The 24,332-nt window shown below is 44.2% G+C and overlaps 1 protein-coding gene across 2 annotated transcripts in view; it reads left to right on the forward strand.

Moving 5' to 3' along the window:
• Positions 1-24,332, forward strand: part of PDZK1 (PDZ domain containing 1) — a 147,797-nt gene that overhangs the window by 86,406 nt on the left and 37,059 nt on the right. For both annotated transcript variants that reach the window (XM_078656766.1, XM_078656767.1), the window contains exon 8: positions 5,727-6,020. In XM_078656766.1, coding sequence (XP_078512892.1) covers positions 5,727-6,020 — 294 coding nt within the window. The remainder of the gene's footprint in view (positions 1-5,726; positions 6,021-24,332) is intronic.

Genomic DNA, 24,332 nt, shown 5'->3' on the forward strand with positions numbered 1-24,332 from the left:
ATGACCTCAACCTACACAAAACACAAGGCTTTGAATGCTAATCCCTCATCATCACAGCCGGGTCTGGTGGCTCAGTGGACTAATGCATCCACTGCAGGGCCCTGTGATCAACCTCATGGTAGCAGGTTCAAATCCCGGCGGGTCCACTCAGCCTTTCATCCAGTCGATAAAATGAGTACCATTGAGTTGGGTAACAATATACATCTGTTATTTCAGCGGCAAGATGCACCGTTACTAGGGTGAACGTGTGCTTTACAAATACACATGTTATGTTAAACCCTCTTACTATAAGGATACAAAATCGTTACCTTTTCCTTGTACCCCTCAGGTGTAGCCATCCCCTATTGCCACACAACCAATGGCCCTCCTTCACCACAGTCTAGCACCTGGATCTCTCCAATATCTTATCTCTCGCAAGGCAACCTGGGAGGATGAAGTATTTTCTTCTTCCATATTCAGATCACTCCAAGAAGAGTTGCTCACACCCTTCGTCTATATTGTGAACATCTCTATATGCTAAAGGATATTCCCAGGCATGTTAAAGCCAGTCTGATCCGTCTCCCAGCAGACCTAATTAACTTCCGCCCTACTAACCACTTTTCATTTCTAGGGAAAATCATCAAGAAAGCAATCTCTACCCAGATACAGGAGCACATCAGCAATAATATTATAGATGTAGGACTAACAATCAGGCTTGAGACCACAATGCAGCACTGAGACAGCCATACTTGAATTACTGAATGACCTCCTACCACCCAAAGGCAGAAACTACCCCTTCATCCTGGTCTTGCTTAACCTATCTGCTGCCATGGACACATTTGACTGTCCCGCTATCTTGAACACCCTGAAAACACACAAGAGATTTTCATGCTCTAACTTGAAATCATTCACATCCTACCTCACCATCTGGTTTCAGCTCATACAAATAGGTTCCAGAAGAGCATAGACAATCCACTCTTTCTCCCATGATCTTCAATCTCTAGATAGAACCTCTTGGATGTATTCTAGCACAAAACTGCATCAAGATTCATCAATATGTAACTAATATCTAAAAATACCCCCAACCAACAACATACAATGATTCAGATCCTGCCTCAAACTCATCCATCTTGGATGTCAACTACCGTCTATAGCTAAACAACAAGAACACTGAATTCTTCCTGTTTGCCAACAGCACCTCCGATTAGAACTTGGCTTTCATACTTAAACCTGCCAAGCTTCAACCCCAACACCCCACCCACCCACCCACAGACATGCCACACAAAAATGAATAATATCTGGGATTAACCCTCAACACAGACCTCTCATTGAAGCAACACATTGCTAGGAAGGCCAAGACAGCTTGGTTCCATCTCTCCCTCTTTAAGAAAATGTAGGTGATTCTCTTACAATACAACTTGGGAGCAACTGGACAGAGGCAATGCCCTGCTCTTTGTTTTTCTTGATACCACCGTAGTACCCTGGAAGGGTTTACTACATGTAGCGGGCTGGCTCATACAGTTATTGAAGACATTTGAACACATAATCCTCCACCCCCATGTAGAAAGACCTACGTTGGCTCCCCCTTCCATTCAGGATCATATTCAAGACCATCAGCATCACTTAAAATACCTGCAACAACAAAACCCTACTTCCTATCAAACAAACAACCCATCACTGGGGGACAGTATCAAACCATGAGCTTGGATATCATCAAACTGGAGACAAAACATTGCAATAAACCACCAGAAGTCAAACCTCCATTCATGCTACCGGGATCTGGAAAATTAGACCTGTCAACATCAGATCAGTACTGATTCTCCCATGGACATTGATTCATCAAAATGCCTGGGGTAGGGGAAGTAACATGATATGCCATGTGACCCCAGACTGAAGTCACTTCCAGGAAGTGACATCACCAGCTCTTTGACCCACCCAATGATGTCACTGGAAGTGATATTGCAGGGCATTTAACCTGATGACATACAGGAAGTGACATCACATTACCCTTAGACCCTGTGAAATCAAAGGAAGCAGCATGGTAGTGATGCATCTAACTTTTGGTCACGTACATCACACACAGAGGATAAAAAATCTCTACTGATGCAAAAGAAATACCCTATAAACAGACATACTTCAAATCCTATTGAAAATGCAGCACACATACATTGTTTCAGGTAATATCTTCAGATATACAATTACGGTAAGGTAGCATTGATTGGAAACCTATCAAATAGTAACCAACAATGGAAAATACTCTAGTCAAGTTGAAATCAGCCATTATCGATATCAAATAATTTATAAAATGGGAAGGTTTGAAGGGCCTATTATGTTCAAAACAAGTTCACTTCATCATTTGTTTTAGAAACTAAGAGTACAATGTAAATAAATATCAGTCTTGGAACGTAGATAACAGTGCTATTTAATGCAGGTCAAGTTCTCCCAGCAACCTTCCTTTCCTAGACATGGTATACATACTTGTAAACCTGTAGAGCGATTGAACCTTTCAAGGTTTACTATCATTAATTTCTGCAACAGACAACATACACATCACTGGTACAGTACTTGTGTTGACCAGTAACATGCTTGTGTTGTATTAGCATACCTTACCAGCAATAAACATCTTATCTAACTGCCAGAATGCCCAAAGGCATGAATGCTTGCTTTTCAAATGCAGATGTCACTGTCTGCATTTAAAAAATATTCCATTAATCACTGCTCTTAAAGCAAAACATTCCACATTTTCAAAATCCATCACACACATATACAGAGACAATTTATTATACGTGTGTAAATCAGTGTATAGAAAATGGTACATAAGGCAAAGGAGACTACACGTTGTAGGATTCCCATGTCATCTATACTGGTAGGCACTTTCTAAGAGGGCTTGGTCTGGAGAAGAATAAACACAGGATTCAGAACACAGTGGTTAGGATTGACTTTAATAATAAGAATTTATGTATACCCAAACAAACCTTTCTCAGGATAGAAAGACTGGATAAAAACATAACTTTCTAACCTGTACCATGTAGCTAGCATGCAGCTCTTAGATGCCAGTTCATAATTCACTGTGCAAGATTATGAATGTAACTCATGAACAGCACAGTAACAACAGGATCACTGTGACAAAAGCAGTAACCCACCGAGCTATCCACATAAAATATTGTTCTTTGATATGCATGGTACACATTGTTTAAAGTATGATATTTACCCCCTGTGCTACCTTATATAAGTGAAAACTGCCCCTAGACAAAACTCCAACCTCTCTCCAGCAGGTACATTAAGAAATCACCAGAGTTAACTTGACTCTTATATTGTTGCTCGAAAACTGCGGACTATACAAGTTTCCATTGCTTTTAAAACTGCTGTACTGCAACAAAACCAGCCCGCACTAGCAAAACCTGCCCCCCACATTTCCAGCCTCCCAAGGAAACGCCCATCAATTGCCCGATGCCCGGTTTGGGCATTCTGGTCCTAGTGGTGTTTAAAACAGACGATTTATTGTTGGCCAGTCCAACAGCACACTCTGACCAGCGTGCGCATACTGTGGCTTCACAGATGCAGTGTTCGACATATAACAATGGCAATTAATGTGTTATTCAGATAACATAAACAATGGCTAGACTTCTAGAAGGGTTGACCCTGAAATGTGTTCTCTTTAACAATCATTTCTGAAGTTTTGCAGGGAATTTGATAATCTTGTCCACTTCAAAAATAGATATTCATATCTTACTTTACCTGTTGCTTCTGTCAGAGGTTTACCCAGGGCTAGCAGCTCACATGAGTCACAATGACCAGCATCACCACAATGGGAGACGGAGAGTCAAGACTCTAGTCGTGTCGATGTGATGACTCACTCCGTCTCACTCTCACACAACCTCATCTGCCCTACGGCCCACCCCAGGTCCAACTGTCCGACGCAGTCAGAGAGTGACAAGTAAGTCACTCACAGCCTGGATCCAAACTTGCATTAATTCCAGTCAGTCACTCTAGAGTCTTAGAACCTAGCACCCATTCAGCAGGCACAAATCTGAATACATTCCGAGGCAGCACTGATTCATTGCAGCTTTTATTGCCATGCGGGGGCTGGGCAATCATTTTCATGTGCTACCAGACTGACGGCCCTGGGACCCAGTCATAAACACGGTGGTACATATACCGCACCAGGCACCACGTCCTCAGCTAGGGTAGGGTGCAGCAGGTGCGTGCTGGCACTTACACACATGTGCTGCTAGCTACAGCACGTGCAGTTAGTCACTGTCCAACCATGCCCAGCCATGCTGCAGATGCTTCATGCTCACCCGCTCAGTCTCCTGGTCCAGGCCCACAGCAGATGCATACAATGTATAAAATCAAGGACTGCACCAGCTCGCCTGGGGTCTCGATCGCAACAAGTGAGACAAGTTCTTTCCCCCAACCAGCCCGGATTGCAGGCCATCATGATGTCTCTGCAGGCAGAGCTTCAGCACAGCAGTACAATCAAGCATTGCTCACACTGCGGCTGATTTTATGCCACCAAAACGCTTGCCAAGGTTGACAAACCGGTACAAAAGGGGGTGGTGATGGACAGAGCATCTGAAGCAATCAAACACTCACACCCAGTCAACAGATCTGGGTTTAATCCATCACCATTCTTTAGCCCACTCTGCCACCCCAGTTCAGACATGGCCATATGCAAATCAGTCTGACCCTGTGCCTCATGGGAACAGTCCAGCCCGAACTGCCAAGCCATGCATTCCCTGGACCAGATTCAAGCTTCCTAGGACCGGTTTCTGGCATTACAGCCGTCTTCAGCCAGGCTTGCTTGAATCCAGTGGCTAAGTGAGCCAGGGACTCACGTCTGAGTATACCCTGCCAACTTATGGCGGCCAAAGCGGTACAAAAGGGGGTGGTGATGGACGGAGCATCTAAACCAATCAAACACTCACACCCAGTCAACAGATCTGGGTTTAATCTATCACCGGTCTTTAGCCCACTCTGCCACCCCAGTTCAGACATGGCCATATGCAAATCAGTCTGACCCTGTGCCTCATGGGAACAGGCCAGTCCGAACTGCCAAGCCATGCCTTCCCTGGACCGGATTCAAGCTTCCTAGGACCGGTTCTGGCATTACAGCCATCTTCAGCCAGGCCTGCTTGAATCCAGTGGCAAAGTGAGCAAGGGACTCACGTCTGAGCATACCCTGCCAACTTATGGTGGCCAAAGCAGTACAAAAGGGGGTGGTGATGGACGGAGCATCTGAACCAATCAAACACTCACACCCAGTCAACAGATCTGGGTTTAATCCATCACCGTTCTTTAGCCCACTCTGCCACCCCAGTTCAGACATGGCCATATGCAAATCAGTCTGACCCTGTGCCTCATGGCTCATGCTGTTGACAAACAGCAAGGGGTTGCAAGCAAGGTGACAGGTGTCACAACGGGTGGCTTAAGGGTTGTATTTGCTACACCTGTCGACACCCTAATTGACATCCATGGACTCTCCTACAATTTAGAAAAACCGGCTTCCATAATTGCCTCTTCCCTGTCCGCCATTTGTACATATGAATGTGACACCTGATTGTTGCAGGCTTCCATACTTGCCTCTTCCCTGTCCGCTGTTTGTATATATGAAAAAGACACCTGATTGCTGCAGGCCCTGTTATTTTACGAAATCACAGGAATTTGTACAACATGTTTGGTCATCTTCTTGAATAAAGGAAACCCTGAATGTGACAATACGTGCTAACATATGTGCATTACCACAGGTGGCGAAGGGAGGTCCCGCCGATGTAGCAGGGGTGGAAGATGAAGATATTGTGTTGGAGGTGAACGGCGTGAATGTGGAGACAGCCTCTTACGAAGACGTGGTGATGAGAATCCGCGATGCTAAGGGCCATCTGATGCTACTGGTGGCCTCTTCCGAGGCGTATGAGTACTTCAAGGCTCACAACATTCCCATCACTGCCTCGCTGGCAGAGCCCAAAGATGACAACTCTGATCCGCCGCCATATTCGGACGCGCTGACTGCCATGAAGCTCGTTGCAGAACCTACGAGGAAGGTAAGCAGTATTGAATCATCCAATGGGGTCAAGTTAAAGGATGAGTCAGAACTTAGGTAAAGGTTTTTCATAATCATTACAGGTTTTGCTCGTAGCATGAAATAATTCATTACAACTATGTAGCCTGTAGACAAGACTTAAGAGTTTCTATTTTACTGATTTTTACAAGTCAATAAAGACAGAAACAGTCTGTTTCCTGTCTGTATTTATTTACAAAAATGAAAAGCGCATACATTAAGTTTTTGAGAGTGTCTCTCCATGATGTTACGTATGGCAAATGCAGTGCATATTGACAGCATGAAATATTACAAGCATTTGCAATGCAAAAGGTCTCGCATTTGCGAGAGTTCGATCTATTTGCATTGTAAATGACAATGACTTTTATTTTTATTTTTTTAATTTTTTTTCCACAATTATAGACACATGATTATAACAGTTCAAGTAAGATACAGAAAAAAACTCAATAAGTCAGAAATACAAGAGTTGAGTGCCCAAGAGAGTTAATACATCCAGATATTGAGAATTCCCGAATCCTATCATATATACAATGGCTACTAAATGGTCGTAAATCGGAATTAGTGATCATAAATTAATATACACAAATAATCATACAGTCAATCCTTGAGAGAACCCTGATGATATACACAATGGCTGATAAGTACTCAAAAATCACAGTTGGCGATCATACATCCATATATGAGTTAGGTAATCATACAATCAATTATTCATATGGGCTAGAAAAAGGTCCCATATCATCAGCCCTAATTTTCGTTTCCTTGCACCCTTTAATGAATATAAACTTGATTCCAAGCTGGCTAATCTATACATTTTCGCCCTCCAAACTTCAAACCTTGGTGGTTCGGGGAATAGCCAATCCCCCACAATGCATAAACGGGCCACAGTCATTGCAACAAATAAAAACAATCTATGTTTATACATAATACACCCTTTTGAGACTGACTGCCCCATCCCTAGAAGCATCAAAGCAGGAGTGATGTGGAGTGGATCCCCAAAAATAATGGATAAAAAGCGTTCAATGTCATGTAAAAACAAATTCAATTTAACACAACTGAAAAAAATGTGTTCTATATCAGCATTTTCGGCCCCACAATGGAAGCATTTACCATTATAACGATTACCCCACTTTTTCATCCGCACTGGTGTATAATATAATATAAATAAAGTTTTAAAGAATTGAACTTTTAAGTTTGCTGACATAAGAACTGCTTTTGATCTAATGAGTGCCTCTTCCAATGATATATCGGATTCATTTTCTCTCAATATCAATGCCCATTGTGAGGTATGTTTTTCCAAGTCATCCTTTTTACCCACACTTAAAATCTTGTACAGCACTCCGATTTTGCTCTGAGACGTTAAAGCCTCTATCAAAGGATTAGAAATTAATTTTAATTTCGGTATTAACAAAAAGTCGCGTATTTCTAGAAACTTAAAAAACGGTGACTGTGATAAATTATAAGCCTTTGCTAGATCCTCAAACTGTTTAATAGTTCCCCTCTGATCATGCAAGTCACCTAATAACTCAATTCCTTTTTCTTGCCAAACCCTCGCCGTCCTATCGCCAAATATAGATGGAATCAATTTTGTCGCATTCATCGGAGTATAGTAAGAGAGAGCTTCTTAATTAATCAGTTTACGTACTTTCTTCCATATTTTAATTGCTGCATCTACGGTCTTAAACCTGGTTCTTTTAAAATAGCTCCATTCAATTTCCCGGAATAAACTACAATTAGCTTCAGTTCCTAAAACTAAATAATAAATGGAGCTGCTGGGAGTTATTGTTGTTGCATTGCCCTCATCCGCTCCACATAATAAAGCAGCCATTTTTTGAAGAAAACAGACATAATAGTACAAAACAAAATCAGGTACTGCTAAGCCGCCCCTAGCTCTTGATACTGTCATAAGTCTCATAGCTCTTCGCGGCTTCCCAGGAGCCCAAAGTAATTTAGAGCATAAAGCCTTCAGCTTCTGGAGTTGGGTTACCGAAATTTCTAATGGCATTGCTCTAAAAAGGTACAATGCCCATGGCAATATATTCAGTTTCAAAATGTTCGTTCGGCCAATGGAGGTGAAATGCAGCCTCCCTCACCTCTCCAAAGAATCTGCGATGTTACTATATAGTGCTCCCCAATTTGCCTCCACTACAGCAGACAATGATGCCCGGATCTTAACTCCCAAGTATGTAGCTTCCACAACAAGTCTTGAATCATCTACTACCACAGTGTCAGCACATACAAGCTGCGTTTTCATGGCATTTAACTTATATCCGGACATACAGCCAAATTTCCCAGCTAGCCGTTCGATCTCAGTCAGTGCAGAGGCCGGATCCTCTGATGTTATTGCGATGTCATCCGCATATGCGAATACTGTATGAGGGATACTACGTACCACAAAGGATTTAATAAACCGGCTTCTGGAGAGCATTACAATAAAAAGATTGATATATAACGCGAAGAGTAGAGGAGAGCAGGGACACCTCTGCCTCGTACCTCTAGTAATCCGGACTATTTTTGAGATTGATCCCATTGATGCTATTCTAGCTGTCGGTGACTCATATAAAGCTTGCAATGCGATCAAGAACTTTTGACGGAATCCCATACTCTCCATTAGTAGCCATACGTACTGCCATTCCACGCGTTCAAACGCTTTTTCTGCGTCTAGCAGAATCAACCCCAGTTTACGTCTCTCTACCTCCGCAATATCAAACAAGGTAATAACTTTATTCATATGTGTCACCGTCCCCCGGCCAGGTATAAAGCCATGTGGGTCTTTGGAAACTAAAGAAGATATGACTTTAGAAAGGCGATTGGCTAAGATCTTAGAATATATTTTTCCGTCACAGTTTAAAAGTGAGATGGGCCGGTATGAGCCACGGAGTTCTACCTCTTTACCCTTTTTACTGAAAACTACAATTGTAGCTTCATTCCATGTCTTTGGTACTACCCCGGTTTGAGCTGCCTTAAAGGTGGCCAACATCATCTCTTTTAAATCATCAAAAAAAACTTTATATATCTCCCCAGGTAGTTGGTCAGGGCCCGCTGCCTGTCCCATCGCCAGCGTTCTTACTGCGTTGGGTAGCTCCTCCAGCGTTATCGGAGCATCCAACATGTCAGCTACTACAGAATCTAATTTGGAAAGCTCCCCAAATGAAATGAGATTTAATTCCACAGTCGCACTTTGCTCCGTAGTGTATAGTTTAGAATAAAATTGATGAAAAATGGCCAAAATCTCTTTTGGATCAGACCTCAAAACCCCTGTGTTATCTTTTAATGCTACAATATTTCGGCTTGCTTCATTCATATGCAATTTAAGGGCTAAAGATCTTCCTACTGATTCGCCATATTCATGACAAATTTTCCTCTGTGCCATGTACTTTCTCGCATTCTCACTATCCCAAACTCCCAAAATGTTTGCCCTTTTTATAGCAACCTCATCCTCTAAGATGTCTAAATTACCCTGAGTAGCTATTCCCCGAGTCAACTTCTCCTCAGCCGATTGCAGCTCCAGATAATACATCTCCATTTCCGATTTAAATTATTTTTGACGAGCTAGCCCAAAACTTAGGACCTCCCCCCTAAAACAAGCTTTAAGGGTATCCCACACAATACTATTGTAAGCAGAGTCCCTGTTATTATCAAAAAAATCCTTTAACCACCCTGTCATATACTCTATAAACTTATCATTCAAACACAATTTCCGGTCAAAGGAACATTTTCTAACAGTGCCCAATACCCCCCACCCGGGAAGTATTAAAACAATAGGCGAATGATCTGACGCAATTTTAGGGTAAATCTGCATTTTAGCTTTGGCTAAGTACAAGGTACCCATAAAAAAATAATCCAACCTCACTTTCTTTTTATGGGGGTGGGAGTAAAAGGTAAATCCGGGGTCTGCGGGAAACAGAGTACTCCAAACATCCGCCAGACCATAATCCTTTAATATGTTAAAAAGCGCTTTACACACCTGTGGTTTCCGGCCTTTATACCTTTTTATCCCCCCGACAATATCCTGACCAGTTAGATTAATATTCATATCCCCACAGATAATTAAGGGGGTGGGCCAAGTTGCAAGCTCCATATGGAGTTCTTCAAAAATCGCAGGCTCATCTAAGTTGGACCCATATATGTTACATAAAGTAAAGGTCCCGAGCCGCCCGGCACGTTCAAGAATAGCCCATCGACCAATTTTATCTGCTAATTTCCGCCGTACAGAAAACAAACTCTTTTTAGCAAAAATAGCCACCCCTCGCGTCATACCTGTTTGTTGTGAGGAGGCTAAAACAGAAAGATCCAACTCTGCTAACAAATGATGCTTATTCCATGGAAGATGTGTTTCTTGAATACAAATAATATCCGGGGAGACATAACGTAACTCAGCAGCTACCCTCCTCCGTTTATTAAAGTTATTTAGACCTGAAACATTTAAGGAGCCTATTCGAATATCTCTAGCGGCCATGTATCCCCAGTAAGATCCCCCTATGATGTTTGACACAGCTAAGCAATACCATTGCCACAAAAAAAACTTCTTTCCCAGTGCATTCAAACTTTTAATTAACTCTCTTTTCATTTTATTGTTTTTATCTGAAAGTGTGGATTTTTTCTCCCCTTTTACCCCACCACCATAAACCCCCTAGCTCCCTTACACCCAAAAAAACCCAAACCCCCCCTATGCCCCCCCTCCCTTCCCAATAACAAGGCTTTAGGACTTATGGTCCTGCAGATGAGTGCTGGCAGCTTCCTCATACCCACCCACAAGCCCTCTGTAACACTGGGAAAAAAAAGGGAAGTTCCCTCCCTTACTTCAGGAGAGACTACATATGCGAGAGAACATGGATTATGAACCCTTCTCGCCTATCTTAATTTCACCTCTACGACGTGAAGAGAAAGAAAACAAAAGACAATGAAGAAAAGAGAAAAGACAGGCAATACCGGTTGTAAAGAACCAACAGGAATAATTACCAGGTTGAATACATATCATTACAGGTATTACAGTCCACAGCCAAGTCCAATCAATTAATCTTTTACACAGTAAGCCAAAAATTCCCCGGTTCTAAATATTTTTCAAAAATTCCTTAACCGGCCCTGCAGTAGTGAAAAATTGTGTGCATTCCTTATATATTATCTTCAATTTTGCAGGGTTCAAAAGCTAAGCTTGTGCTCCTTTGGCTTGAAGTGGGGTGATTAATTGACGAAGCTGCCAGCGATTTTCCATGGTATATTTACAAAAATCCGGGGTGACAAAAAATTCAAAGCCTGGGCCAGGTCTCCGCTTATCTGATCTGGCAAGTCTGAAGACATCCTCCCGGGCTAAGAAACTGTTAAAAGAGATTAACAATACCCTAGGTCTACCCAGGTTTTTCTCACCTAAGTTGCCAGTGGCCTGACCAGCGGATCCCCGAGTATTGAAAGGGAAGCGCTGTGCTCTTTCAATTTCCCTGTCCCAGTCCCATTTACTTAACTCCGGAAAAGCATTCTTAAATAAGTCCACTATAAACTTGCGTGGATCCTGGCCCTCTTTTCCTTTGGCACTTGGAGAACCCTCAGATTATTGCGACGTGCCCTATTTTCGAAATCTGCTAATTTCCACTGGGTGTCCTCCTTTATTCCCTGTAGTGCATCTGCCACCCCTTTCTGCTGCTCAACCATGTCTTCTAAGTTGGAGATGCGGGTCTCAGCCTCAATGAATCTAGTTGCGGAGTCTGCCTGCGATTTCGCAATCCGCCGAACCAAACTCTGAAGCTTGCGACATAAGGTTTGGACCCTTTGACTTTCTGCCCTTGTCTCATCGCGAAGGGACATTATAGACTCGTAAATCAAAGCTAATGAAATGTCGCCATTTGTTGCATTGGGAGAGTCCTCCTGGGACTGATGTAGCGCACCATCTTCGCCTATATTGACTGGGGGTTTCCCTACATTTTTGCAGACGGTAGATGGGCTGTCCTCCGCTATATCTACCGAGTCGTCCAAACAAATTCTACTAGCTCGGCTACCCCCTTCCATACTCATATGCTGAGCATATTGTGCGACTAAATCCTCACAGGATAAGGGTAAAGATGGTTCTGACATTTAATAAAAGTCTCCTGAGTCTGCATCCTGTTGTATAGGTTGTCCTCGCCCCCACCGCCGGTTCCTGATATCAAAGGTACACCATTCTCAACAGGTAGACTCTCCCCAGTTTGTTAGATCTCTTCAGTATTTGAGTTAATGTTAGAGGAAGATGCCTCTGTCATCCCTTTTGTGAGCCCTCCCTTAGACTTATCCTTTCCCAATGCTGCGGCTGCGAAGATTGCCGGTATAATTTTGTTCTTTTCTGCCCCCCCTCCCTTTCCTTTGGCTGTGTCAGGGAGGCCTTTAGAGTTGATAACAGCTATTTGCGCAGGGGTAGTCGCGGGGGTAGTCGCGTTTCTGCTCACCTCGGTGGGGGCGCCGCTCTCTCCTTGCTCGTCAGGTATCTGCGGCTTCCCCCTTGTACCTTTAGGCAGCATAGCGGCAGCTCACTCTCCTGGCCTCTATCCGGTGTTGCTGGTAGCCGGCTGCCTAACTGCTTTCTATCTGCTAGCTTCTGCCGCACACGCTACTCTCCTATCCAGGTTCGCCGCTCACCAGCCACTCGCCAGCCACTCCAGCCGATTGCCGAAGACTCCCACCAGCCGTTGAAGCCGCTGCGGTGGAGACCGTCGAAAAGCGTCCGCCCGACCGTCCGTGAGCTCAGCACCTAGAGCCACCACAGCTGCAGCGGCTGCTGCAAACGTGGGAGAAAGTCAACCCTCAGACTATCGGAAAGCCGCTGCAACTAGTAATCCACCACTCACTGCAACAGCATTCCTCTATACCCAGCGTACTCTCCCACTCTCGCTGCGTCTCTCCCAACCGTTTTGCAGGCTTGCAGGTGAGTCAAGGAGCGGTCAGCCTACCCGTCCACTTGCGTGGGCGCCATCTTGCCTCCGACAATGCCTTTTATTTATGTATTTTGAAAACCTGCAAGATGTGGAATACAAGCACTTTGTACTTATAGTGGTTGCTTACAAGTAGCAAGGCTGGCAGTAAATGCGCCTCTTTTAGAGAAGATAACACATGCTGCTGTGACTTTTAAAAGCAGTCACAGCAGCACGTGAAGCACCATCAACAAATAAAAGGCAAAGGTTTCTTTATTTGACGTGGATACCAAGAGAGATCTGGAGGCCTCGTAGGACATGCAGGAAAAATGTGCCTAGTGAAGAGCTCGCCGGTAGTGGGAGGAGAAGATGATGAAGAAAGATGCTTTGTGGAGCGAGAGCTGCAGCATGCAAATCTGACAGCACGGATAATGCTCACTGAAAAATGGAAGGAGGAACCCATTGAGTACTGAATTAAACCTGAAATTGTTTGTTGGCCTCGGGAGCTAACTTTTGTGTGTATACGGGGGTAGGGCTCAGAACTCTTGCTTTGGGCTGCCGCTGCTCTGAATCTTTAAGTAGTGATCTGGCGGCAGTAGCGAGGGGAAGCACAGGCTTCAACCCGCTTTCTGTTTCTAGTGGCGGGGAGGGTCACCCACCCCAACAGGCAACTGCATCTTTTAAGTAAAGGGTTTGAAGCAGAGTCGGCCCTTGGTAAGATAGCGCCCTGAATGGATTGACATTTGGCACCCTCCCTATAGCCGGTAAATAAAAATAAAGTAGTGTTTACAGCATCCACACATCAAACAGTAACTGAGCTCTTAGCACAAGGTTCTCGGCTGCTCCCTCAAACCGCCTGATTTACTCGCAGCATAGCTTGATCACTCTAGTGCCAAGTTGTTGGGAATGGTGGTGTTGATGGCTGACAGCAAGAGGGTGAGAGGGATATAGCTGGTGTCATGTATTCCTATAGGTTCTGAATCGATCCCCCTATTCCTGACCCTATTCTGGTTAAACTAACTATCAAGTTAACTAACAGTCAGCCCATGAGGCAAGAAAAGCCCCCATGATGCAGATACCGTTATCTGACGCAGTCACACTATGGCACAGGAACGTGTTATCTGATTAGGTCATAACGCTTGAGATCTAATTAGACAAGCGACATTCCTCCAGCCCCTGATAAGGCATACGACGTTCTCATAACAAATCAAACCTATGACAACCTGGAAAATCCGTGCGGCCATTGTTTTGATTTCACAGAGAACTTTAGTAAAGAATGTGCTAACGAGCAAGTCGTATGACATCTTTATTGACGTATCTATGTCCATCCTTACGTCAATCTCGGCACCTTTAAGGTATAAATATTGCCGATCTTGCCCTATGCAAACACACGCGTGGTGACGAGACGGAGCAGCCATACTTGCCGAAGCCGAGAGCAGAAGCAGACCCCGCTGGCAGCAGCCCCGCCTTCCTGACGCGCTGAGAGACGTGCTGCTATCTCAAGCCGAGAGACCCAGCACCGGCGCTTCTGGGCAGCCCTCGCAGGCAGCCTGGAATATCGAGAGCAGAGAAAGAGATACCATTCCTCATTCATCCTAAATTCCAGGTACAGAACTGAATAACCCCTCACAGAGAATTCTTTAGTTATTCACTTGGCAAAAACAAACTTAACTTAAACTGTAACTTTCTATTCCCGCCCACGCATTAGACTTAGGTCAGGTACACGGGGTAGGCGTATTTAGAAACACCAGTTGAGTACGTTTAGTCAAATGTATATGTGTATGTAAATATATTTTAATCATTTTCAAACATCATATGGCTCAGAAACCATATCAATGTTTTTACAGTATTATTTTATACTATTGCTTTTAATGTATGCACTTTACTTAACTATAAGTATTGCAATAATATCGATCCATTTCTCTTGTACGAGAAAAGAGACTGATCAATAAATAACACCTTTTTATTGAACACGCCCGTCTCTTCCTTTTCTCTACAATCTGATGAGACTAAGAATGCACGTACTGACTGAGTAAAATAATTGCCTTGTGCTCACACGACTCTCGAGATTGACTCTTGATTAGGGGAGAGCAAAGTTGTCATGTTCTATGGTTGTCAGAAACTAAATCCCTTCTTGTCTAATCAGGGGAGTTAATTCTTTCCTGGACATTCGAGAAAGTTTCTAGCGAACTCTGAGCTACGCTGGCAAACCCAAAACTTAAGTCTAGTATCGACAGTAGTAGACCTAGTTAACGTCTGGCCTAGGCCTTTACTGCTGTAGGTATTATTCCAATGCGCAGAGCCTATTGGGAAGATAGGAACTACACTACATGGCGCCCAACGCGTTTGGAAAGGGCGATAAAACTAACGTAAGACATTTAGAGTAACTCAGTCGTGCTTTCTCACTCAGACCCCTTTTCCCAAATACTCCAAAGACGTCTGGAGTGGGTGAAAGGTAATATCCTCCAAAACCTCGCAGGAGGGAACTCCTATGTAAGGTTCTTGGTTTAGTCAACGTTGAAGGATACACTGTTCCAAAATATTGTGCATCTAATCTCTGTTTCCATAAGAAACCTGATCTGCATGTGGAAAAGTAAATTTTGCCATGTTCTGTGTCCCTACGCCTCATCCATCATATGGTATGTGTGCATGACCAATATGCATATGTTATTCCCCATGTCCGATTAATGACGCAATTATAGTTGTGTCCACCTCTAGTATGCCAGTTTCCAGTCCTCGTGAATACTACGAATATCAGGCCTATGTAAAGCTACGTTGCCACGTTCCCCAGTGTGCACGTTATTTCATTATAAAGTCCCCGTTTCCAGGCCTCAACAGGGCCCGGACACTAGATTCAGCTCCTGTCTCCTGAAGCCTCGTTGAGGAGCGATACAGCCCCCACCTGTATCCTCGACCTTTCACTTGCTTCCTGCCTCACAGTGCCCGGTGCAGCCTGGCTCTGCCTCTGAGTCTGCCAAGAGTATGTTATGATTCCAGCTATCAGTTTAGTCCTCCTTCTCTGCATTCCTAAGCTACTGAACTGCATCAATAGTTTCCGTCATTGTCTAGCCTTCACGTCTCCATGTTAGAGAAATACTGTATTTACTGGTCATTTAATATTCTTCATCACGCACTACATGTAGAATAATGCATGGTCCAGTCTTAGAGTCAAGTTAGCTTTTCCCCTCATGACTTCTAGTTTATATCAACATGTTCCCTAAACATCAGATACTAGATAGGGTTTAGGTACATGTCGCTCCGACCCTCCAGACTTTAGTCTCTGCTCCTAGCACAGAGTTCATAGCCCCCAGCTTCTCCTCGTAACACGTCATTGCCAGTTTACGCGCACCACCAGGTTAGAGGTCCCGGCTCCTTAGGTAGCCCCCTCCAATGTTTCCGCCCCATTCATGACATATTCTGTTACGTCTGCACCACATGTCTATGTATACGCCCAGTTACACCTACTTTTACTGTTATCTTTCGCGACTGCTACGCGTCACACCTTCTGCTCCACCCACTGCTACGCCTACTGCAATGTAATGCTATGTGTTCGCGCTATGTATATATGCCCGTGTATTGTTATTAAAAGTTAGCGCGCTCATCCCAGACCCAGCCCCGGCAGCTGCCGGGCCACTCTAGCCCTGCCATTCTGTTCCTATGCAGGTTGTCCTGATCCTGTCCTTATGCTGTAATAAACCTGCAAAACTCCTACTACCTCGAATCTTGACTCTTATTTATTGAGCTATCTGTTATGATATATGCCTAGTCAAAAATAGGGTATTATTTATTTATTTACCACATAATGGCGCCCGAACAGGGACTTGCCCTTTCCCCACGCGTCGGTGAAGCCACGCCGACCCCCTGACCCTCTGCAGTCGTGACGGAACCATACTGGCCAAGTGCAGATATTTCTGCTTCAAGTATCCCTCAGGCCCACGGAGGAGACGGAGGAGGCGGTCCAGCATCCAAACGAGACGGTGGAGGAACGCGGCGAGTCCCGACCAGAGCCCAAGCCGAGAGTCCAAGGTCCGAGGTATCCGGAGGCCCACCCGTAACTGAAGTCCGAAGTCCGAAGTTCGTCGCCATCAGTCCAGTCCAGTCCGAGGCTTTCCGTTCCGTGCTGCCCGGTGAGTACCATTGCTGGGGTAGTATCTAGACAGGACCAATCTAAATTGACTCCTGGTCCGTGGGTTGGTGGTACCCAGACTCACAAACGAAGTGTTCACCTAGGTGGATACGGGTCTTGATGCGTCCCTTTATGGGACCGGTATGTTCCGTACTGTTACAGCAGTGCATCCAGTAACTCTAGTCTGTTCCGTTCTCGAGAAAATTCTTGTATTTCTGTTTTCAGTATTCCAGGTAATATTCTGTTCGAACTGTTATGTTATGATATTGTTTAATGTATTTTCAATGTCGTGGTATGCCTGAATTGTTTTCCCAATTGTTATTGTTCTTTGTGTATTGTATTGTGTTCCGATTCAAGTTTACAATGCCGCTCTTTTCCAAGTTACGTCAGTTAAAAACTAGAAAGGGTTTATTAGAAGAAGCAGTTCCTGTTCCGCCGAGGGACAGTCCAGGTCATTTTATGTATCAGAAACATGGCATAAGTGCCATATTGTATCTAGATTTATGGGTAGAGTATACCAAACAGTTAGAAGAAAAGTATAGATGGCCTGTATCGGGTACATGGGATGCCGAATGTATCATGCGAGTAGAAGAAGCATTATGGAAAAAGAAAGCCAGACAGTCACAGAAAGATGCCATCGAGTTATGGCGTAAAGAAGCGCATAGAAGAACCGAAAAGGAAGTCAGAAAGTCAGAGTTAAGTAGAGAATCCCAAGAACGAGCCCAAGAAAGAGAATTAATCGAGATAGGTGAACAAGTCAAAGCCGAACAGTCAGACAGACAGAGGCATGCCCTTATTAAGGGTATGTATCCTCTTCTTGCCGAGGGCTTGCCAAAAGCGACCCCAGAGGCATCCAGTAATTTCCCGCCACCATTAGTTCCGACCAAGCTACGTCACAAACAGACCGCAGCTGATATTTTTATTTCGTCCTATTTGGACGACACAGTCCCAGAATATGCAAATCCTGTTCGCGCTCCGCCAGTCCCTGTAAATCAGGTACTTCCCGCTCTTCCAGACACCGGAGTACCTGCTACGGTACCCCCGGTCCAGCCAGCATTTCAACTTCCCGCTCCGCCACGAAGAATGTCCGTCGATGATTCTAGTTTAGGGGCCGCAGGAGGAGGTCCTCCTCAAACCCCGCCGCCACACAAGCGTTTAACGTTAGCCGAATTACATGCACAAGCGTCACAGCGTACGCCTAGACATCAGACGGTAGCAGAAATAAGAAAATCCCTTGCCGAATGTGTCTATGATCCAGTCCCAGGCGAGGATAATATGGTTTTATATTCGTTCCGTGTAAGAAAGGTGGCCGAGTATCTAGTCACCTTACCGAATATGAAAGAAGATCTAGACAGAATATATCGTTTCATCCGTACAGGGGATGATCCAGAAAGTATTCACGAAGCCATGTCTCAAAGGAAAGCCGAGATCCAGCTCATGATATTAAAGTTTCTGATTAATTGTCTAATAAGAGAACAAGATTACCCGTCTAAAGATTCTGCCGAAATGAGAATCCTGACAAGGTGGAGTGATAATATAGCCGAGGGTAAGCACAAGACCGTTGGTGCCATGGAAAGTATGTACAAGAAAATCCGTAAAGAAATAATAAAGATACACGAACAGCGTAAAGCAGCACAAGTAAGCGAGAAAGAAAGTACCTCTGATCCTGAAGAGGAAGACGACGAGAATCCCGCCAGAATAGCGTATGTAGGAAAATCTAGATTTCCAGATCGCCATTTACGTCTAGAACCCAAGTCTATTTTCCATCATTCAGTACCAGAACAAGGTTCCCTAGAACAAGTATTTCAAGCTACCGATCACATTCTGAGATCACGAATCGGTTACAGTGAATTAAGTACTATGCATGAACAAGAACTAGTTCGATCAGCAGTCCGATGGATTACTGATTCTACCACTTTTCCAGACGAAATAGTGGCACAAATGTTTCTGAAATTGCCCCCAGCCGAGCAGCGACTGGTGGGTATGTATATGATCCAGCACCTCATTACTCTGTATGAGGGTCAGCACTCTGATCCAGGTCCGTTACATGATATCCTGAACGAGTTACTCCAGTATAAATGGAGAGGTCTAGGTACCGATTTAATTAGTGTCATTCTAGAACAGCGTCACAAATATAGAACGTTCTTGAACCCGCATTTTGTTCATGTCTCACCCCCAGAAAGTAAATCATTCTACATAGACAGACAGAATCCGTTACGAGAAGTCCACCCAGTTAAAGGAACGGGTGGCGAAATGCAGCGAGTGTTTGTATACACTCCAATCACAAAGATGGAACTCCTTGAAATGAAGAAATTAATTCCCTGTCATGACAAAGATCCAGCAGGGTTCCATCGAGAATTAAAAGACATGCTCCGTATGGGAGAATACACTTACCCAGATATCATTAAAATGTTAAAAGTTCTGCTACCCGCAGGGGTGTATGAAAAGCTAAAGGAAAAAGAATGGGAGGTGGGAGAGAAAAAGATCGATTGGACAGCTCTAGAAGCTGAAGACAAGGCACGAGTACCAGGTACCGGTCTTGGAGATAAATGTAAAGAATTACCAGAATTATTAATTCAAGTTTTACCCAGATTATTAACAACGAGAAAAGAAGACTGGGATGCAATCTCAGCCTGTAAACAGAAACAAGATGAAGATATTAGTGATTTTTATTCTAGGTTTGAAAAATGTTTCAGTATTAACAGTGGCCTCAAGACAAGTAGTGAGTCATACCCTCACCTTTTCGTTACTAAATTAGTCGAGAATTCAAGTCCACAAATTAAAAATCGAGTTTTGAAAGTCGAAAGCACCTGGCAAGCAAATACTCCGTCCCAGATGCTCCAGATGCTTCAGTATCACCAGAATAGAATCAGGGAAGAGCAAGAACACGAGAGAAAACGTATGAAAGACACGAAAATGAAAGTGCTAGTTGCACAATCTGTTCCTCAAGACAGTCAGAAGAGGGGTCCGAATCAAGCCAGTCATACTGCAGCTCCCGTTAAAGGGAACTGCAATTATTGTAAACAGCCAGGTCATTTTATAAACGAGTGTGCAGTTCTGAAACATAACATAGCTACTGGTAAGACTAAAGAAAGACCACGTCCGCCTAGACAAGAACAAGTTTCACAGATTCCTCAGCCACAGAATGCACCACAGACAGTTACAGCACCGCAGCCTATTGCTGCAACACAGCATGTTACATCGCAGATGTACCAGTATGCACAGTCTGAGTATCCAGAGTACCAGCCATATTCATGAAACAGCCTAGAGAGGGAGGTAGGCTTGCCTCTCATCGAGATACCTGTAGATCAAGAAGGTCCCTATGTTCACAGTCAAGTATTAGGGAAAGACAGAAAGTTTCTGATTGATACAGGGGCAAGTAGGACCACAATTAGTCATGCCGAAGTTCCAGGGGCTCCGCTCTCAGGCTCAAGAAATGTTTCCCTTGGATTTTCAGGAAAACCTATCGTTAACGAGATATCTAAGCCAGTCACTTTAGAAGTAGGTCCATTGTCCCGCACTACTGATCTGTTACTTACTAAGTCATGTCCAGAAAATCTATTAGGCATTAAAACACTGAAAGAGTTGGGTGCAGTCATATGCTGTTCCCCAGAGGGAATACGACTGTTCCTACGTGACTTTAAGGGTCACTATGTATTACGAGATTTTGATTCAAGACTGTCTAAAGTTCCGCAGCATCTATGGGCGCAAGGTCCAACTGATGTAGGTTACATGCAAATCACACCCCATCGTGTGACTCTCAAACCAGGTGTAGTGTTACCACGAATCAGACAGTATAGATTGCCACCCGAGGCTGTAGCAGCCTTATCCAAAATTATAGACGAGCTCATGGCTCAAGGAGTAGTTGTAGAAACTGACTCCAATGTATGCAATTCTCCGATCATTCCAGTCATGAAACGCACTGATCCAAATGCACCCCCAGTATATCGATTAGTGATTGATTTACGAGAGCTTAACAAATGTATTATTCCTCAATACCCAGTTGTCCCAGATATTTCCTCCCTGTTAACTGCTATTGATCCCGAAGCCATGTTCTTCACTGTCATAGACCTCAAGAATGCATTTTTTAGTGTTCCCATTCATCCAGACAGCCAGTTTCTTTTCGGATTTTGTTTAAATGGAAGGAGCTATATGTTCACACGCGCTCCTCAAGGTTTCACAGAAAGCCCTAGTATTTACAGTCAAGCACTCAAGAGACAACTAGACAATATTCACATGCCAACTGACACTGCCCTGCTCCAGTATGTCGATGATCTACTGATCACAGCCCGTTCTGAACGTGACTGCGAGCGGGCATCACTGACGGTTCTGTATTTCTTAGCCGAGATGGGGCACAAGGTGTCACCTTCGAAGCTTCAATTCTGTGTCCAGCAAGTGGTATACTTAGGACACTTGCTGTCCAAGAGGGGTAGGCAGTTGACACCAGACCGTATCCAGTTAATAGCGAGTCTTCCCCAGCCCAGAACCCAGAAGGAGGTACGTGCCTTTATCGGCCTTACTTCTTATTGCAGACAATGGATTCCCCAGTATGCATTTTTAGCCAAGCCACTGATACAGTTAACGACACAGGAGGCAGCCGTATCGACTGTCCTCCCTTGGACATCTGAACATACACTTAGTTTCAATGAGTTAAAGACAGCTTTATGCCAAGCTCCAGTTCTAGCTACACCGAACTACAGTAAGCCTTTTACACTTTTCGTCACAGAACGTGAAGGTACAGCATTATCTGTTCTCACACAAGATCAAGCAGGTCAATACAAGCCCTGTGCTTATTTTTCGAGCACATTAGATCCAGTCGCCCAGGCGTTGCCTGCGTGCCTCAAGTCAGTTGCAGCCACAGCACTAGCTATCAGACAAAGTGATTCCATAGTTTTAGGACACTCCCTGACAGTACAAGTTCCACACTCCGTAGAAGTTCTTTTAAACCGAACACAAACACAGCACTTGACAATTGCACGTTTAACAGGTTATGAATTGACACTGTTTCAGCCACACATAGAAATTAGACGCTGCAATATCCTGAATCCTGCTACACTGTTACCATCAGTTAATTCAAATCCTGACACACATGACTGCGTGGAAGTAGTTAACATTACGACAAAGCCAAGACAAGACCTGACAGATATTCCGTTACTAGATCCTGACCTGACACTTTATGTGGATGGTTCATGTATGAGAACTAGTACAGGAGAACTAGTCGCCGCATATGCAGTGACTACTGACACTGAAGTTATTGAAACACACCGTATTGATACCCTGTCCGCTCAAGCAGCAGAGCTAGTTGCTCTGACACAAGCCTGTATACACGCCAAGAACCTGAAAGTTAATGTTTACACAGATTCACGTTACGCATTTGGAGTTGTACACGACTTCGGAGTGCTCTGGCAGGAGAGAGGTTTCATGACTTCTCATGGAACCAAGATTCAGCATGGTCTCCTTATTCAAGCTCTGTTAGATGCCATACATTTACCGACATCCATTGCTATCATGAAATGCAAAGCACATACGAAAGTTACTGACATTATTTCTCAAGGTAATGATCTAGCAGATCGCACAGCCAAGCTTACAGCACAGACTCCAGACATTCCAGTTAACCTGACACACACTCCAGATCCGACTACATGTATGACAATTAAGGACCCTACTCAAGATGTCATAGATATCCAGTTACATGCTACTCCCGATGAAATCAAGAAATGGTCCGAACAAGGAGGGGTCCAGACAGATCAAGGATGGTTAACGAAGGGTAGAGCCACATGGTTTCTCCCCGACTCTATGGTTCAAGTCATCATTAATACCGCACATAGTCCAGCACATTTAGGAGAAAAAGCTATGTTAGACAGTATCCAGAACATTTGGTTCAACAAGCATTTACGAGCTGCAGCCAAGCAGAAAGTCCGTACCTGTATGATATGTTGTCAGTTTAATCCAGGTAAAAGTGTCCCGGTGGAACAAGGTGGTTTCCAGCCTCCTGACCACCCTTTTGAAGTCCTCCAGATGGATTATATTCAGATGGAGCGATGTCGAGGTTTCAAGTATGTCCTTGTAGTTGTATGCGCTTTGTCCAGATGGACAGAAGCATATCCAGTCCCAGATTACACAGCCGCGACCACTGCCAAGCAGTTGGTTCGTGAATTCTTCCCTAGATATGGACTCCCTAGAGTCGTATATTCTGATAACGGTCAGCCATTCTCATCTGAACTCATGAAGCACGTTTCCCTTTTGTTAGGGTACCAGTGGAAGTTCCATTGTGTACGCCATCCTGAAGCAGCCGGTCTAGTCGAGAGACATAATCAAACTCTGAAAATCCGTATCGCCAAAGTTTGTAAAGAAAAGGGTGTGGACTGGCTAGTAGCTCTGCCAGTCGCTTTATTTTATATGCGCATGGTCGCACATTCCAGATCAGGTCTGTCCCCGTATGAGGTCGTTTTCGGCCGCCCCCCTAACATGTGGGGTACTCCTAGACCCCGAAGTATTACTGATGTTTCATGTAATATGCTGACAGATTACCTAGCTTCCTTGATGTCTGCCCTCAACTCATGTCGTTCACAGGTTGCCGCCGCATTTCCAGACAATACCGAGGTGGCACCGCATGAAATCGTTCCAGGTTCGCTGGTGATGATCCGAAACTTTGACAGATCAAGTCCGCTGGAACCTCGTTGGAAGGAGCCCCGTCAGGTCCTCCTCACCACCCGTACAGCCGTGAAGTTGGAAGGCCGAAAAGGATGGATACATCTTTCTCATGTAAAACTTTTCAATGGATTAAAACCCGTTTCTAAAAACATTTCCAAGGATTCCCAGGATTTTAAGGACTGCCGAAATATTGTTCCTAAGGACTGTCCCGCAAAAGACATTGACACAACCCCTTCCCTGTTAGAGAAAACTCCGCAGCAGGAGTATAAGTTAAAGCTCCGGTCTAGTAAAATAAGTCAGTCAGTTTGATTGTATAAGTCCTCCCCTAGGTGAAACGGTTAGACTGTTTCTGACATGTATAAAATAGACCCCCATAGTGAGAGAGTTAGTCAAAACTCAATTCAATGTATCATTTTTCTAAGTTTCATATTATTCATCAGCATTATGATTTCCTGCATCAGCTATGCATTTTTCCTGTATTTTTCAGTTTCTCATGTAAATAAGTCTGCTAATGTTACAGGAGAGCACACGTTTAGTGATCTGCCTCCTCACGAATATGCTTACCGCCTCGCTATGCGTAACAATTCATTTATCCGTATGTTACATTACTCACACCAGACCAGCAATGCCACTAATTGTT

This window comes from Lissotriton helveticus, chromosome 8 (assembly GCF_964261635.1).
Source record: "Lissotriton helveticus chromosome 8, aLisHel1.1, whole genome shotgun sequence".
NCBI lineage: Eukaryota > Metazoa > Chordata > Amphibia > Caudata > Salamandridae > Lissotriton > Lissotriton helveticus.